Source organism: Scleropages formosus, chromosome 13 (assembly GCF_900964775.1).
Source record: "Scleropages formosus chromosome 13, fSclFor1.1, whole genome shotgun sequence".
NCBI classification, from domain to species: Eukaryota; Metazoa; Chordata; class Actinopteri; order Osteoglossiformes; family Osteoglossidae; genus Scleropages; species Scleropages formosus.
This window is the reverse complement of record NC_041818.1, coordinates 26,870,424-26,888,850: the sequence shown is the minus strand read 5'-3', so window position 1 is coordinate 26,888,850 and position 18,427 is coordinate 26,870,424. Positions and strand designations below refer to the sequence as shown.

The 18,427-nt window shown below is 52.1% G+C and overlaps 1 protein-coding gene across 1 annotated transcript in view; it reads right to left on the bottom strand.

Moving 5' to 3' along the window:
- il1rapl2 (interleukin 1 receptor accessory protein-like 2) overlaps positions 1 to 18,427 on the bottom strand; it is a 170,031-nt gene that overhangs the window by 61,648 nt on the left and 89,956 nt on the right. The window contains exon 3 of the mRNA XM_029257167.1: positions 6,707 to 6,980. Within this exon, the coding sequence (XP_029113000.1) occupies positions 6,707 to 6,980 (274 nt within the window). The remainder of the gene's footprint in view (positions 1 to 6,706; positions 6,981 to 18,427) is intronic.

Below are 18,427 nucleotides of genomic sequence, written 5' to 3'. Positions count from 1 at the left end.
GCTCTCCCAAGTCTACTTATGGAACTTAGATTCGAAGGAGCTCATTCCACCACAATGGGGACAAAACTGAGAAAAAACAGACTTTAAGTTTCTGACCCCTTTTGAGTGGGACCACCAAGCGGCCAGGAGGGGAGGTTTAAGGATCCTGATGAACAGCATAGAACTACGCCTTTGTTTTGTTCAGCATTCGCGTTTCTTTTTTTTTGTTTTGTTACAAAAACAACACAGAGTGGACAGATGTTGCAGTCATTTAGGATGAATGAGCAGGATATTTTCAATGACCTGTGGAGACAAATAGGAGCAGTAAGCGCAGCGTTTGAGTGTTGTGCAATTGTGATTTATGTTCACCTCATTAATGATTCATTGATTCTCCTGTGCAATTATCCTCAAATGACAAACCCGAGCAACACCTCTATGATTAAATTATATGCTTAATAAAAGGAGATTTCCATGTGCTCCAGTTCATTTTCACACTAGTTTAACAAAGCCTTAAATGGCGATGTACAAAAGCAAGCCATGTTTACTGCGGTATCCCTATGAATCTTAATGGCGTTCTCCTGGCTTTGTGAGAACCCTTGGCGTAACTCTCCACAACCCGCACGCTCTCAGCCAGATGCCTTTAGCTACATATTTCCCTCAAAGCAATGCTCATTTGCCATTTATTTCACTGGCGTGTTTCTAAAATGCATAAAAGAGGATCCTGAAGAGTCTCTTCTGCTGCATTTCGCGTGCTCTCTAGTGCGGGCAAAGGAGCTGGAGAGGATTCCGAGAGGATGAGCTTACACCACAAATTGTGATCCAACTCAAGTTTTTCACTGTTTCATCGCTATTAGAGAGCGCCGTAGAATTTGCGGAGTTCGCCAAGTGGATCAGCTTCCCGGGTGAGGCTCCAGCACCAGGGAAAAGCCCGTCTGGGGAAAAGTCTGGAGAAAAAACCCATTTCTGAGCCAAACTCTTTCTGTTTGCCAACACCCCCACTGGAACTACAGTATATGTATCCAAAATCTGAACACTTGACTGTGGGCTAAAGTCAAACTTCAGCGAAGGTCATTCAAGGGTCACAAGCCGATGGTGCCGTGACGTTGCCAGCGTCTGCTCCCAGTAAGTGCTGGAAGGCATGTCAGTGGTTTACATCATATGCTATGACGATATGTGGAGGAAGGTAATTTTGCTGGGTGCAAAATGATGAAGGCGCCATGAAACGAGAGCGCTGGTACATCACACGTCGTGTTCAATGAGGCCAATTTCCGCTGCTGGGCTACAAATGGATGCTGAACGCACGTTTACATCGACGCACAGTCCGTTCCTGATAGCGGGCGCAACGCTCCCGGGGGGATGCTGACGAGGACGAGCGGGTGCTCGGAGGCTCCTTGCGCCCAAGGCCCGGCTTCCAAAGTGAACTTTAAAGCCAAACTTTCTGCAGGGAATCCAATCCGAGGCAATCTTTCCGACCCGACTGCTCACGAGTTTGAAAAATGACGTCGTATGCTCCTTGAACTTAATAAAGGAGCTTAATAAAGATGGATTTCCGAAGAGGAAGTTTTAACATTCAGCGATTTGAACCAAAATCTAGGCCAATTTCACTGATCAAAATAGAAAGAAAAATATTATTTCCACACTTTTTCCCTGTGATTTATTGTTTGGTCAAATGCATTCCTTCGGAAGTTTAAAAGCAATAAAAAAAGATGCAGTTGAACGTTTACTACCTTATGCCTTTCAAGGGGAGTGCGTCTGACGCTCAGCGACTCGGAGACACACGTCTCTGAAGAAATGTACTAATAATTAAAAGAAAATCCCAGATGATCACATGCAACACCCAAAGTCCAATTATCGTCAACGTGCTGCTGTATTTATCCATTTGGGCATCACAAAAAGCAGCTTTTCACGGGAGAACGCCATTTCAGATGTGGCTCTGAAATCCTGCGAGCGCGCAGCCGTGCTCATGTGAGCCCCCGCTCCCTGGGGGGGCTTCACCAAATGTGATCTCCGGCTCGCTGGGGAGCGTCAACAAAGCCTCATCTCCGAGTCGCCGAGGAAGCGTCAGCACTTACCGCATTCCTGCGAAACTTTATTCCTCCTTTATTACCCAAAGTCTCGCACGGGCACCTCGGTGGGGGTGGGGGAGCGGGGTCAGGAAAAGGGGCAAAAAGTGTCCGAGGCGGTAAGGTTCCTCTAGTATCTCTCATGCACTCGCAGAGATGTTAAGTGGGCAGAGCGGGCGAAACACATTAAAGCTGAATGAAGAGCGTCTCTCGGGACGGATGGTCCCGCGCTCTTTCGCTTAGGCAGCTTGTCACTTACTCTATCTCAGCAGCGAGGAAATGCGCTCCAGTACACTCTTTGCTCTCTTGCACCTTTAATTTCAAGTGCAGCCCTCGGTAATGAGGTGCGCGGCTCTTTCCTCGAGGATCCGTAGGACGCGCGGCCTCCAGGCACGAGTCGGGCCGAGGCTCCGGGCGCTGGAAAGGGCGACACATGAGAAACGTGCACTTCTGCAGCGGCAAGCAGCTAGCCATACTGATGAGGACATTACATAAATTTTAATAGCTTATCCTGAGATCTCGGCGAGGATACGGCTCTTTCGGCGCGAGACAGCCCCTCCCCCCACCCCAGCCGTCCTTTAAATATTGACACGGGCTTCGCTTGGCCACCGGCACACATCGGTGTGTAAATGGAGAAAGGGCGAGTCGGTCGTCGCGGTACGTGTCGACACGCCGCCGGGCCAAATGTTCACGTCGTGCCGAAAAGTCGTCCAGAAGAGAAAGGCTTCGGGTGCTCCCTGTAGATCAGCGGCTACTTGCGATGTCCAAGGTCGGAGAGGTGTGCAGGTTAATGGGCCCCGCGGTTCCTTCAGCCCGACAATGAGGAGAGCAAATGAAAGAGGCCGGGCTATCAAGGCTCGAAGCTGCTTACTCTGCAGGTTCTTTTACACTGTTTGGCTAGCCGTTAAATGGAATCGTGTGTGTGTGTGTGTGTGTGTGTGTGTGTGGCGGGGGGGGGCAGATTGAGTCCTGCATTTTTGGGGCTTCACGCTGTGGAGATACCAAAGAAGGAGATACCAGGGGGCCTGATGGAACAGGTGTTTGCGCTCCCAGCAGACCTTTCAGCACCAACGATGACCCACCCGCACCCTCCTCCTCGCACCACCAAGCTGACCGTTCCCCCTGCCTGAGTCCTCCTCCCGACTGACCACTTCATGGAAGGAGAGGACGGTATTCCGTGTTGAAGTGCGTAGTCACATGCACAGGAATACACACCTTTTTGCCAGGTGAGCCTCAAGTCCCTCCCTGCGTCCGATCTGGACCGTTCAAGTTTCAAAGCAAACCTTCACGTCGCGTCGGTCGGCTTTTAAAAAGTGCGATTACCCATCTGGCCAAACACAGCCAAGAGTCATTTTAATATCCATGTGCGGAAGATGAATGAGAGAAATTTGAATTTCCATCAATTTTAAGCACTAGGTATGACAAGCACCTCTTCATTTTAATAAAAATAATGATTATACCGCTCCAACCCAACGTCCTCACGGGAGCGGAACTGTGAGGTTTGAGGTGATGAGGCCGTAACTTTCTCCACTGCACCACCTGCAGTCCCTGCAAGGCCATCATGCAGATACGTGAGCTGTCCTCGAAAAGGTCAATCGCTCGAGTCGATGTCCAGCCGTGTTAAAGGGCGAAATGAAACCGGGAGCTTATGTGTATTACAAAAATCCACATACATAATAATGGATGTTAGCCGCCACGGATAAAGGCATCAGCAAACCCAGTAAATAATGTAACACAGTGCAATTCTTGCAAACGAAGCCCTGACTCTGTACTGATATTTGCTTGTTTTTCACAGACACGTGAAACAGATTTCATGTGAAATAAAAGGTGAAATGCTGTGCGTTCAGCCTGAATTCTCAATTTAGAAGCGCTTTTGTATGAAAAGGTATTCCAGGGCTCAAAGGTATTTGCTATCAGTAGCCACTTGTTCACATTCATTATTATCACATTCACACACACACAGACCCACACATATTGTTTGAAACCGCTTGTCCCAAGCAGGGTCACAGTGACCCAGAGCCTAATCCGGCAACACAGGGCGAAAGACTGAAGGGGGAGGGGACACACCCAGGACGGGACGGGACGCCAATCTTTTGGAAGGTACCCCAAGCAGGACTCGAACCCCAGACCCACCAGAGAGTAGGCCCTGGCCAAACCTGCTGCGCCACCATGCCCCCTTTTATTATTATTATCATTATTATTATTGTTGTTGTTGTTGTTGTTGTTGTTTTTCTTCTTGTTGTTGATGATGGTTTTTTTAAACAACAGCCTTGTCAGTTTCTCAGTCTAAAGCTTTAAATTGCTGGGACAGTTGGTAGCATAGTATTTGGTGCTGCTGCACTGGACCCAAATGTCACAGATTTGAATCCCACCTCCAGCTGCTGTACCCTTAAGCAACGTACGAACCCTAAATTGCCCCAGTAAAAAGTTACCCAGCTGTATAAACAGGTAAATGATTGTAGGTAACTAAATACTGTAAGTGTCTTTGAAGAAAAGCACCAGATAAATATAAATCAGTTAAATTCTGGAGAAGACAGCACGTTAATTATGAGATGGAGTAAATGATCTTTAATATTACAAGCACGGCTATTTTCTTTCCTCCGACAGCTGACGGTCACAGAGGTCGCAGAACGCGGAAAAGTGCAATGCGTGGAATCACCCATCTTCTGCATTTTTGACATTTGCCTTTCATCTCAAAAGCACGACTTGAGCTCAGCATCAGCAGCAGCGCGACCCTTCGCCTCCATTAAAGGCCAACGTGCGGGAATCCTGGCAACGCGTTCGCCGCGAAGCCCAGCGTCTCACCGCCTCATCGCGCGCTACTTGTTTAGCCCCCTCGGGAGCGCAGGGGATTAGCATGTCTGAACGTGGGGGCCTGCAGGGCGCATCCCGCTCCGCTCCCCTCCCCTCCTCTCGCCACCCCCCCCATCCAAATCGATTCGTGCTGCAGAGCGACTCTGTCACAGTGGTGCCACGTTAGCCGAGCACCATGAAATTGACTTCTGAGAAGGAGCGGCTCTCGCAGGCAACCACGGAAAGGGGCCTGGTGATGCTGTTCGCCGCCACGGCCCGAGAGGAGTGGACCGTCGTAAAGGGGGCCGACGGGCGCGGCCTCGAGGCGACACGGCACGCGACCAAAACGGTGGAGCTTCTCCTAAGAAACAGCATCTGGAAGCCTCATCTCACACAGGAAGGAAGAAATAAGAGGTCTTATGTTTACTCACTGAGCTGCTGCTTTTCTCCAGTATGAAGCTGAATCACTTTTACTGGAGGAATTCAAGGTAAGTATCTTGCTCGCAGATACCGCAGCAGGAATGACTATCTGAACCTGCAACAACTCTGAGTACCACAGTAGCTGTATCTCCACTGGTCCCCCATCCAAGGACAACTCAGGCCTGATGCTGCTTAGCTTCTAACAAGAGACCGACAGAAGGCTGTGTTACACACAAGGGAAAAACAACCCTTCCTACCCCCATTATTGTCACTACAGGCTCGACAGCCTTCGGTGCTGCTCTTTGGGCAGCGACCCTGTGTCTAGAGTGAGCAGCAGCCTTCACCAACCAGCCAGTGGCTCTTCGGGGAAGGACATCTGCAAGCTGGCTTCATTCAGCTACTTGCTCCTTGGGGATTCGATCTCATGTATCACAGTCATTGATCTCCACCGTAGGGTCACTACAGAGCCAGACAAGAAGCCAGGACGCAAGGGCAGCCCTTTGGTACCGCCGTGGGCACGTGGCCTCGTTGCCGTGCGTCGCTCACCACGTGCTGAGGCTCTTCTCTCCGGTACATGTGTACGGCTGAGCGCCAGCAATAAAAACACGAGTGGGGAGAAAAAAACGAGGTGAACGGAGCGCAGACAGCCATCGGAGCCTTGTATCCTCCCACATAGCGCTATCTGTCTCTGCACTCGTTCGGTTGGGGAAAGAAAAAAAAAAAATCAGCTTGATGGCCATCCAGGACCGCGCTGAATGCACCGGCCGAGCGCATATGTGTGTGTGTGTGTGTGTGTGTGTGTGTGTGTGTGTGTGTGTGTGTGTGTGTGTGTGTGTGTGTGTGTGTGTGTGTGCGCGCGTGTGTGTGCGCGTGTACCCGTGTCCAACCGAGTGGGAAAGTAAGTATAATAAGAGCAGCGCAGAAACTGACAGGAACTTGCTCCTAATTAGACTGTCAGCGTAGCGTGAGGGCAATGCGGAGCGCTGCTTATTAAGGAGCCTTATTACAGGCCAGGAAAAGCGTCAGGACTGTCAGCGGAACGCGGCGCTCCTGCCCTGCGAGAGCCGAGGACGAGGCGGAGAGGAGGCGAGCGCCTCGGCGCCGCTGACACGGGCTCCAGCGGTAAATCTGGAAAAGGGGGTCAGTCGAGTGATGCAACTGTTCCCTCGCCGTGCCATCAGCGGGATGGGAGAGCGGCACCTGACAGAGGAACAGGAAACAACCGAAACACCGGGCCGCGGTGCCAACGCGCTTCTGTAATGAGGCTAATTCTTCCGTGCGGTGGCTCTCTCTCGGGGCGAAACATGGCGCACGGTCCTCCTCTGGAGTTCCGGCAGCATCGCCACTCGTGACTCCTTTCCCGGGGATGGAAACCGGGACTCCTTGCTGAGACCAGATGGGGTTGGTGAGTCGGGGGGGGGGGGGGGGGGGGGGGGGCGTGAGGGACTCACCTGAGGACGCAGGTGTAGAAGCCGTTGTCCTCCAGCTCGGCCGAGCGAAACCAGATGGAGTCCTCCTCCTTGCTGAGCCGGTGGCCCGAGAAGATGATGGGCTCCTCCGAGTCGCCCTTGTTCTTGTACCAGATGAGCCTCAGCTTGGCGTTCTGGGCCATGCTGTAGTTGGTGCGGATGTAGCTGTAGAAGAGGGCGCACTTGACCCTGACCGGTTCGCCCGCCAGCACGCGGTATTTCTTCAGGTCCACGGACCAGTCGATGCAGCCGTCCACTGCGGGGAAGGAGGAAGAGAGCGTTACTCGAGTGTGTTTCACAGTGCGTGTGGGTACGAGGCCGGTCAGCTGGTGCAGGGGTTACGGGTAAGTGGAGCGTTACGCTACTACGTCGCATTAATGCACCCCCCAGCCCCCCTCTGTTACGGCTATATTTGCATCCTCAGATAGGTGTTTTCAGAGCTTCAAAGGCATACTGAATTCTGCTCAGCAATTCGCTTGTCTCATGTGTGTTCGCTGGAGTCTAGAGGTGCCATCTCGCTGCCAGGCCCGCCCGACCGCATTTACCCTCTCTAGAAGAACCCCCACCCCTCGAAAAGCTCTCGCTCCTAATGAACGCATAATTAAAGTGCGACTTCGCAAACAAAACACGTGGTGAGACAGCAGCGTACGGGACCAAGCAGAGACAGATTGGCGGCGCAGCTCTAGTCGTCCAGACGGACGGGGAATTGACTGAAGAAGGAAGGACACGGAGGCCCAGAGACACCAAAGTTCAGTTCTGGAAACATCTGTTTCCCCAGAGCCAAAAATTGGCTGGATGGAGGCACAAAACACATGCGCTCTTCACCCCTCACATTATATAGAACAGCTTGTCATGTTCGGGGTTACTGTGGTCCGGAGCCTATCCTGGAAACACAGGCTGTGGGAGAGGGAACACACACACACACACACACACACACATTCTAAGAGCAATTCAGAGCCACCGATTCACCTGAAACAGGTCTTTAGACCGTGTGAGGAAACAAGAGCACCCAGAGGAAACATGCAAACACATGAGGAACATACAAATGCCACACGGACTGAGCCCTGATTCAGACCCGCAGCCCAGAAGCTGTGAGACACCAGTGATACCTCGTATTCCTTCCATAACCTTCCGGTAGATTAACTGCACAATTTTTATAGTAGGTTGTAAGCCACAGAGGTATGTACAGCATGTATGCGTACGCAACAACAACAACAACAATAATAATAACGACTCTCTCACCTAAAGCAGTTTGCGGAAGCAGAGCCCATTAAGAGCGGACTTTCTGAGCGCGTTTCCCTGACTGCTACTCTACCAGTTCTGAAAGCGTAAGGAAGCACACACAAGTTCTAGCACATTCCTCTGGTGTCTCGTGAGGAGCAGTCAGACTGGGCTCCTGGTCCCAGGAGCCGCGCTGCTAGTCGCCACTTTGCCAATTTTTGGCTCTCATCCAACGGTTCACTTTGCAAAATGCGCGGCTCATTTTTTTTCCTCTTCCAGGGAGCTCGCTGGCCTTAAGAAATCCAAGTGCATATCACCATGAACCATAATAATTTATGAGCAATTACAGGATTGTGAGCAAGAGGTAATTCATCTCTCTGCTCGCTGTCACATAAATAAATTTTACATCCTCAATCTGTCCGCTGGGATTTGTGCTACAGACTGTCGCTGAAACAAATTTACACTGTACTTGTGCTATACTCAGTTCCCGTGACCTGGTGTCACACTAATTGTGCATTAATTTTGGCCAAATCTGGGGGAGGGGCAACGCGAAGCACCGCTGGCATGTGACCATGGGCCTGGAGCCACTGTGCGCGGACACACACAAACCCCCGTTGGCGGCATTAGCAAGGCGAGCCAGGCTCGTGGCTGGAGTGCTGGTTAGCAGTTACGTAAACAGGCACGTGGAGCAGCACGGCCCAGTGGGGGGGGATCACAGACACGCAGTTTTCTCAGCATGATTCATTCATTCATTCATTGCCCTCTTCGGTGCGGTGTCATCCATGGTTTTGGCAAATCTCCCCCCTGCAGCCCCATCACCAAGCCAACAAGTCACTCCAAGGGGGTCACTGTTCCCATGGTGCAGACGGGGGGGGGGGGGGGGGGGGGGGGGGGGGGGGGGGGCGGGTCTGTGCGTCTCCTGCCATTGTCATTCATAATGACGTGCAATGAAGCCATTGTGGCTGCCAGCAGTGCCTGTCCACACACACACAGTGAAAAGGACAAAGCCCTGTAGAGGCCAGTGTGGGACTGGACCCTCACTGCAGTAATACCATGGTAACTGACCCAGCTCTAAAGCGCAGGCCCACACTACATGGGTGCCATAAAGAAGCAGCGCAGCACTTTTAGTCGTGGCAGCGTGCCATGGGGGGGTGGGGCAGGAAAAAGGAGGCAGTGTCAGAGCTGCCCCTCTCAAAACACAATTTCAGTGGCCACTTGCACTCAACAGGCTGTTGACTATTTAATGGGAGACGGGGAGGGGGGCCTTTCTGTGGCTACGTCCCTCCGCAGGTGCAAAAGGGCCCCGTGGTCTCAGGTGCGACCGGAACCCCTTAGTATGTGAGTGACACATAAAGTATGTGTGTTCCACTGAGGGATGGACGAGTGACCCATTGTAAGTAGTGCATCTAGCAGTGTAAGTCACTGCGGTGAATAAGGTGTGTGGGCGGATAACACTACATAGAGTTCATTGGAAGTCGCTTTGGAGAAAAGTGTCTGCTAAGTGAATAAATGTAAATGTAAATGTAAACCACAGGGGAGTAAAAATGGAGAACTGCCCACCCCCACTCTGAGCTGCAGAGAAAGAGCCACTTTATCAGTGTTCCATTGTGGGGGGGTGCTGGGGGGAGGGACTCTCAACGAACGGGCTGGACTACCGGAACCCTTCCTGACCGTAGAAGGGATGTGTATTTCTGTGGCGCATCGTTAATATAGTAAATATTTGATGGGGCGTTCGTTCCCACCCCCCCCACAATTTGAATATGGACACGGCGAACGAGGTAAACCAGCTCTCGGCGACATGCCTGAGCTGTGGCCCAACTGGGAATCCTTGAGTCCCTCCTGCGCCGTGGCCCAAGGTCCAAGCCAAGCGAACGAAGCCCACGATGCGCTCTGGTACCAGAGTCCCCACAGCCTCAGAATCATCTCAGCATCATCTCAGCATCGCTTCAGAGTCAACAGCTCAGAACTTTTTGGCCACAGGCAACGGTGCACCGATGTGAGCTGAAGAGCACCCAGAGTGCGGTAAAGCAGCAGGCAAAGCAGTGAACCCTGTCCAATGGTCCAGGTGTAAAAAGTGTGTTTGAATGTTTTTGTACCTGTGTGTGTATGTCGGGGGGAGCTTCCTCTCACCCTCTTTTTATAGAACAGCCATTTTTACTGTGTCCTACTTCCCATCATGTGAGACATTCTTAAAGAAACTGGACTTGTGAAAGAACCTCTGAAGGCTCCTGCTTTACTCTAGAAGAACATGGTAATTCAATAAATGTGAGTTCCAGCAAAGTGAAGAAAGGTCATCTGTGCAACTCTAGATGATTCGTCAGTCGATACAGTTGATAGTGTATCGGTTACAGCTGCTGCCTTTAGACCCAAATAGTGCAGGTTTGAATCCCACCTTTAACTGTAGCAGTGCAAATTGCTCCAGTAAAAATCACCCTGCTGTACAAACGGGTAAATAACTGTAGGTCAATCAGCACTGCAAGTCATAGAGAAAAGTGTCAGAGTAATAGACAAAATATTAAGAACACAGTAAATTGAACAGTTTAACTGCAACAAAGATATGTATCAGTGCTCACTGCCAACAGAAATGTCATTTGCAAGTTATTAAAATACTCCAGGATGAGATTATAAATCACTGCTCTACAGCAGGTCAATTACCTTGCTCAAGGGTATTACAGGAATAGATGAGATTGAAACCTGCAACGTTCTGGCCCAAAGGCAGCAGCTCCAACCACTGCAGTACCAGCTGCCCCTGCTTCCACCTTCCGAGATCAAATCATGAGTCCCAGTTGACGACCCTTTGACGATGACCCCTTAACGATTACACCTTGACGGCACTTGGACTTTTGGAAGTGCAGCCAGGACGAAGCGCACATGTGGGAGGACTGATGTGTCCTGACAGAGGAGCAGCACATTCGCCGTGTGTCCGTCAGGTGAGATGACAGCAAATACACACAGTCTCGACATTTCCACGATCACAGTTTGACTTGACCGTGCACATGCACTTGCGTGTGTGTACGCGTGTGTATATGCTTTGACACAGGCCTGGAGTTTATGGAGCTCAGCTCTGGGAAGGAGTCTCTCCACTGCAGAGCTCTGTTATGAACTTTTAAAAGCAACAAGGTGTGGGATGAAATGATGGAAAGCCATCCCCCCATCCCCCACTCCTACCCCCCGGGGGTCCATCTAAAGGTGATTCCACAGACATGACGTGCACTTAAGGCAGCGGCGGCCAGTGATCCTGAGCTGATTGGATCTCCGGGGTCCATCGGGAGATGTTCAAGATGTGAGATCCGGCAGTGTTTTTACACTCTTTACTCTGTCCTGGACTCGTCCCGTCCACACTGGGGGACTCTGATCTAAGAGAGAAGTATGGACCTTGAGACGAGGCTCCGAAAAAAGGGTCACTGCGCAGGTTCACTGTCCTTTGAATTACTGCAGGCAGCAAACTGGCAAGTGTCAGTAAAGCACACCTGAAGAGAGTAGCAGTGAGGACCTCCCTCGTTCAACTCGCTTCCACAGTGTTTACAGCCTGTGTTTCATGTCCCTGCAGTCAGAGATTCCAACAGCTCCAGTAAGAGAGACAAAAGGGGAGGTAAGAGCGACACTGGACAATGTGTGCAGGCTGCACATGCTTTTGACATGAACTGGTCATCGCTCAACAGGAGTTTATAGAAACCATTAATTTTTATTTCTGGTAATTTTAAATTATTGTCACTTTTACACAGTTCAACGTTAATAAAAGTATCGCGGCACGCAGTGCCGTGGGGTTGGATGGGGCAAAGAGGGACGTAGAAGCAGCGTTCATTATGAATGATTCATTAGAACACCAGCACCAGGGAAATAACGCTCTTGGTCCGAGGTCCCTGCTTCCTCTAGGACCTACACCTACAGCCAGCCTTCCCAGCCTGCTTAACACTCTCAGGAATTTGCCTGCTCACCCGTGTTCACGCGGGCCTCCTCCAGGCGCTCTGGTTTCCTCACACAGTCAAAACCACCAGTACGGTGTGTATGTGCATGCGATACGTGTGTGGTGCTTCTGGGATAGGCTCTGGACCAGTGTGACCTCGCACTGGCTAAGCTGTTATTGAGAACGAATGAACAAACAAACGAGCGAACAAATGAACAGCGCCCGGAGCAGATCACCTTCCCACTGTCAAAAGCCAACGGCACAATCGTTAATGATGCTGAAGCTGCCTTAGCACGAGGTGTCATTTGAAGCGAGAGGACGGCACGACGGGATGGCGCGAGCCCTGCCTCAGGTGGTCGGCAAAAGATCCGCTCGTCCGTTCGCGTCTTTGAACGTTCGCTCGCTCCACGGAGGTAAAGAGACGGGAATTTAAATGAGCGCGAGACAACCGATGAACGCGTGTGTAACCGGCAGCTGAAGCCGAGGCCGATCCAAAGTGCTGCTGCAATCAAGTCCTCACAAAGGACAGTAATTGCCTGAAGTCGATCTCTGCTCGCAGGAATAGATGCGCATTGTGTTCCACAACATGTTGTTGTTTCATTTCAGTCTGTAACTCGTCGCTTTTTTGAGGAGACAGACAGGAGGAGGCTGCTGGTTTAACGTGCTGTGTTGTGATGAGTCGTCCCTGCCATAGACCTCCTCGGCAGTTCATGGGGGGGGCTTCACGGTGGCACTCAGGTCTCATTCACTCTCTCCTAGACAAGATGAGGGACGCACTGGTCTAGCAGTAGCGGTTAAGGGACATTAAATAATAATACAATCATTAATATAATGATAAATAAGGTCTGTGTGTTTCATACAGAGGGGATGCGGTGGCGCAGTCCGTTTGGCCGGATCCTGCTGTGTGGTGGATCTGGGGTTTGAGTCCCGCTTGGGGTGCCTTGCGATGGACTGGCGTCTCGTGCTGGGTGGGTCCCCCCTCCGGCCTTGCGCCCTGTGTTGCCGGGTTAGGCTCCGGTTCGCTGTGACCCCACTCGGGACAAACGGTTTCAGAGAGTGTGTGTGTTTTTCATAGACTTTGGCAAATATATGAGTTAATAAAAAAGTATTACCATAATTTCTGGAGATACTAATGCACAGCGGTCCAGCTCGACTCACGCTGCTGAGAAGCAGGAGACAACGCCCTGCTGTCCCCCACCCGGTGCTGCGGCTGGTCTGTACCGCACTCAACGTGCTCACGGAACTGACTCGGCCTGTGGGACGACGCGAGGAGGTCCCGGGTCACCGGGTGTGGAAGGAGCTGGTGCTGGCGCAAACACATAGCACTCAACCCCGCAGCCGGTGGACAGTGAGACGTGCTTTCCCAGAAGGCCGTGCTCTGGGGCAGGAGTGCGAGTAACCAGCCTTGCTGCTGTCTGTGGGCTGGGTGTCCACTGGGGTTCCTTCTTACCCCTGTGGTTTTAACAGTGCAGTCTGTCGGCAGTGCCCCCCCAACGCCCCCCCAACACCCCCTGCCACCCCGGACCCCGTCCCTCCTGGCGGCCCTGTTCCAGCTCCGCTTCGCCCAGACTGTCATTAACACAGAGAGGTGGCCGTACCTGTGACAGCCCTCCCCCCATCCCCCCACCCATAGGCAGCAGCCCAGACGGCCCGGTGGAGATGCGCTGCCCTTAATGAACTGTCTCTGGCCGGACTGTCAGGGCGCTGTGCACCGCGCTGCTGCTTCCTGTCGGCCGCTGACGTGTCCTCGGCTTCGGGAGCGTTCGCTCCTGACAGACGGCGCCAGCGGAGCACCTCCCCTAATGACACCCGCTCTCGCCAGCGTGTAAAGGGACCCTTTTACACCACTCTGCTCTGTGACCCGTTCCACTACACCACTCTTATTATTAGTATTATTATTTATTCATTTGTCTAACACTTTACCCTAAAGTGACGTTTGTGCTCTAAGCTACATACACTGATTTATCCATTTATACAGCAGGGTAACTTTCACTGTATCAGTTCAGGGAGTGCTGCAGCCAGCAGAAGGTGGGATCCGAACCCGGGTCCTATAATTACAAACGAATGTTCCCAAACACTATGCTTCCCAATTATCCTCGATTCACTGTTATATAATCAAGTTCGAAATGATTTACAAAGATATTCAAATGGGTCATTCCTACAGTTCAGATGAAAGCCTCAAGGGACCTTCGGCAGGAGAAGGGATTCGAACCTGGGTCCAAGTGCAAACATCGACAGTGCACTGCTGAACTGGGGGACCCGTTCCAGCACTCTGTTAGCCCACACTCGTACATCCCAGGTACAGTCAGGTACTGGAGTAGTTCTCACTTCTTTCTCGAACATGCAGGGAAAACGACGGGGGAACCACAGGTGTGTGAGCAACACAAACAGCACGGTTCACTCTGGTGTAAAGCGCGAGACCTGAGGAGAACTGTAACCTTACTTTAAAAATGCTTAACACAAGCAAAAAAGGTAACCGGAATCAATATCGGACATGATGGCTACGCAAATATCTTAATCTATCCGAAATCCTTCTGACACTATGTCGATAAAGTTGCCGTTTGAAAGATAACCAGGGATTAACGTTTGTTGCCGCTCGATGCGCTCGCTGCGACCCGCGCTGACGTCACCTGGAGCACGCGGCCCTCAAAGGTGTCGCTTAGCGAGGAGAGGAGAACGCGTCACGTTAGCTGCCGCTCTTGCTATTTGCTTATGATAAATGACAAGGCGCCAACATGCAATCAATAGTGCGATTATTTATGAGGAGTGTTTAGAGGCGGCCCGGTGGAGCCGCTGGTCCCGCAGACGGAGGCGTCACCTAATGACGGCACGAGCGAAGGTGGCAGGGTGTCGGGCACGCCTGGAGCCTTCATAAAGTAAGCTCTATTTAAGGGCCACCGCGCTCTAATAAAACAGATTAATGTCATAAATCCTTTAAGAATTTGACACTTGGAATAATAGATTGCGGCAGCGAAGCTGTCCCAGGTGCTCGGCTCGCACGCGGCTCATTTGGAGATGGAGGCGGCCTGAAGTCGGCTGCGGTTTCAGCCCCTCGCTTCGCCGACGCGTGTCGGAATTAGCGCTCGGCGTGCGGTCCGAGTCCCGGCGTCTCGGGGGAGCGGAGCGCGGGGGGCGGGTCACCTCGGTAGCTGCTGCTCCGCTCCCTCACCCACCGACGGGCTCGTCGAGCCGCAGCCGGCCGTCCGAGGTCACGGAAGACAGGTCGTTGTGGACACAGCGGGGCTCCGGTCTGTGTCCTGTAGGCCTTCCTGCATCTTTAGTGCAGGTGGACCTTCCATTTATTATCATATTCTGTTCTCTGTATTAAGAACTGCCAGTAAATTTTCAAAAAATTATATACACATATAAACATAGAAAATAAATAAATAAATAAATAAATAAATACAATAAATAAATAATACATAATGTATACACATATATGTGGACCTGTTTATTTTTGCTCGTACGCTGCAGTGCTGCTCCATTAAGTTAAAAATATTTATCCTATAGTGAATGTAAATGATTGAAGGCCCAAGTGTACACACTCTCAGCGCAGTACGGTAAAAAGCACGCAGCACCTGCCGCACAGGCGGCAGACGGTGTGTGTTTCTTGGGAAGACAATGGCAGGAGCAGCTCCGCTGGCCCCACTAACCCGACATCCTCATTAGCAGTTCTGTCGCTCCCGAAGTCCGTTTGATTTTTTCTGTTGGAAGCATCGCCAGCGCCGGTGCCAGGGACCCCTCGCCGAGGACCCTTTCATTCGCGGCCAGCCCTCCCGATTCAAGGACGATTTAACTCGGCTCCGGCAGGATCGAACCGCCGTCCCGCTGCAGCTCTCTGCCAAAGCGCGAACCAACTCACCTTGACCAGCCACAGACCGGCAAACAGAACCGCTAGCACGGGTCAAACTCTGAGTCCGGCATACCAAGACATTCTAGGCGGAGAGAGATGCACCGTGCGAGAGTGACAGCTCATCATCTGCTTCCTTACCAGGCCCAAAAAGGCTTTGGAGTGACTGTGACGAAACGGTTTGGTTAACTAGTCCCAGTAAAGGCTTAACTACCATCTGTAGCCGACGAAGCTGATGGGAATAGAGAGCTGTTCATGGCGGCTGCCGAACGGCACTCGGCTCTGCCCCGGTGCAGCGATCGTACGGTCCTGTTCGGTGGGGGACCGCCGTTCACAAATCCGTGCACCTGTTTCCCTGCCACTGAGACGGTATGCAAACGAGGCGGGCAAATTACATGGCGCGCTAAGAAAGTGCGTACGAGTTGACAAAGGTGAAAAGGCAATTTGGGGATTATTTCAACACCTCGCACTCTTGGTGGGAAACACTTTGCAGGCAGTTCACACTGCACACATCGACGCATTTGAACCGTTTACCGACAACACTGAGAAGGGGTGCAGCAGTCGACCGGCACGTTTAGACACGGCTCAGACGAGGCGATCCCGCTCACGCACCTCCGAAGCCCCTGGTCCATTTGCGTGGAAACACTTTCTTTCTACCGTGGCTTCCAAACTTAAAACCGCCCGGACTTACAACGATCGCCCTCAAGGCCGGTCGCAACCTCTAACGCCAACCACCCCCTTCTGCTGTGCAGTAACATCCAGGTTGTGCTGCCATAAGGGACCATATTTCTGACCGTTTGGGTCTCAGTCAAAATACAATATTATACAACATATCAGTTGTGTGTGTTAATATATCCTTGTGGTTTATATAAGGGGGTTTTCTACTTATGATGAAGGTGACCTATAACAGCTGTTGTAACAGAACACCGTGGTAAGTCTACAGGGACCACAGTGTTTACACTGCTTATATTGGTCCACTGCTAATGGTGCAAGCTGGAAGAGAATGGCACGATCCCTGAGGACACTTGAGGTGGACAGTTAACGGAAACATGAGGAAATCAATAAAGAGGAGAGCAGGGCACCTTTATGAATGAAAGGCCACGGAGCCGGTCGGTGGCGTGCGCCTCACACGGCCCACTGCGCAGCCGAGCAGCCGGAGACGGGAAGGACGCAGACACACAGAGATACCGGTCTCACCAGGTTTTGTTGAGGGTAAAGGGATGGACACGTTCGTCCTCTGCTCCCTGCCTTGCCCCGATGTGCCAGCAATGACCGCTGCTATCGCCGTAACAACAGACACCAGACACAAGCTGCGTTGGCCGTCCTCTTTGCCTGGACAAGGAAAAAGGCCCCTGTGGCACTTCTGCTAGTCTTTGTGTACGTCTGTGTGTGTGTGTATGTGTGTGTGCGTCACACGGTCAGCAGTAATATTTTGAGACGGGGGTCAACAGTGTAAATATGAAGAGATCTTGCCCCCTTTTTGAAGGACAGCACGTTTGGATAGACAGGAGAAGAAATGTGGTGCGCAAACACACACGCGCATCCACACACGCATCCACGCACACACAGATACAAGCTCTAAAAATAGCGTGGTCTTAATTTCAGGTGGAATGCACCAGACATCACACTGTTTGCTGCCATCCCCCGGGAGTCCTCATCCATTAAGGTTTTGTCTGCTAGAACATTCCCTGGTGTCAGATAAGGCCGCTCCCGCTGCACTCTCGCTGTAAACAAAATCCCGCCACTGTCCTGCCTTCGGGGAGGCGCGGTGAGATGGGCAACGTGCGGCACGACACCGGACTTCGCTTCTCCCACATGGGATGCTGCACACACTCGGGCACATTGAGGAGGAGTCCAGACGCTCCCGCAGGGTGCCGACTCCGACATACACCCAGTGACTCTCGCTTACACATGCTGCAGATGGCTCAATGGTGCCACGTCCCAAACACCAAAACTGTCCTCCTCTCCATTCCTGCGGACACCAAAGTGTGGTGCTGTGATCCACCGCATCCATGCCATCGAAACCCAAAGGGCCTAAAAGCAACAACAAAGCCATACAAGCTGACGGACGCCATGTTGGGGGTCCGGAGCGAGGGAGGGGGGCATGCTCTACCGCATCCGCACCGCAGAGATTTCTAGGGCGTCGCAGCAGTAACAACAGCCTGTGGGCACCGCTTCGCTCCGCCGCTCCACCCGGCCGGACGGCACAGCGCGCAGTGGGAGGGGGTGAGGGGTGGGACACTTGGGACCCAAACCAAACCAGACCATCCATCTCGACTGGCACCGAGTCCCAGGGAGCCCGATGCGCAGACAGCAGAGCCCGGCCAGTGACGGTCTGTGAGCTCCGAGCAGCTATGGAATCAGCCTGGGGATCTGGGGAGACGCCTGCCTTAGCCAAGCTGCATGGTGCAATTACACCTCTCCCCTCTCTTTGCTCCGCCCCCCGCCGGTCCGCAGTGGTCCGAGGGTCCCAGAAAACATCGGAAAAGATAAGAGATGTTCATCTCGCTGCTGCTGAATGCCACTTTTCAATTATGGCCAGTCCATGTCTGGCCTGAAGGGGTGCGCCGGACTCCCGGAAAGGTGGCCACAAGGTGGAAGACCGGTATACAACACCAGTGCAGCAACACAGGAAAGTGTGCCGTTAAGCGAAGAAACAAATGGACAGAGAGGAAGTCGGCACTGGTGTGACAGCAAGTACAGGAGTACGGTACAGTAGCGAGTA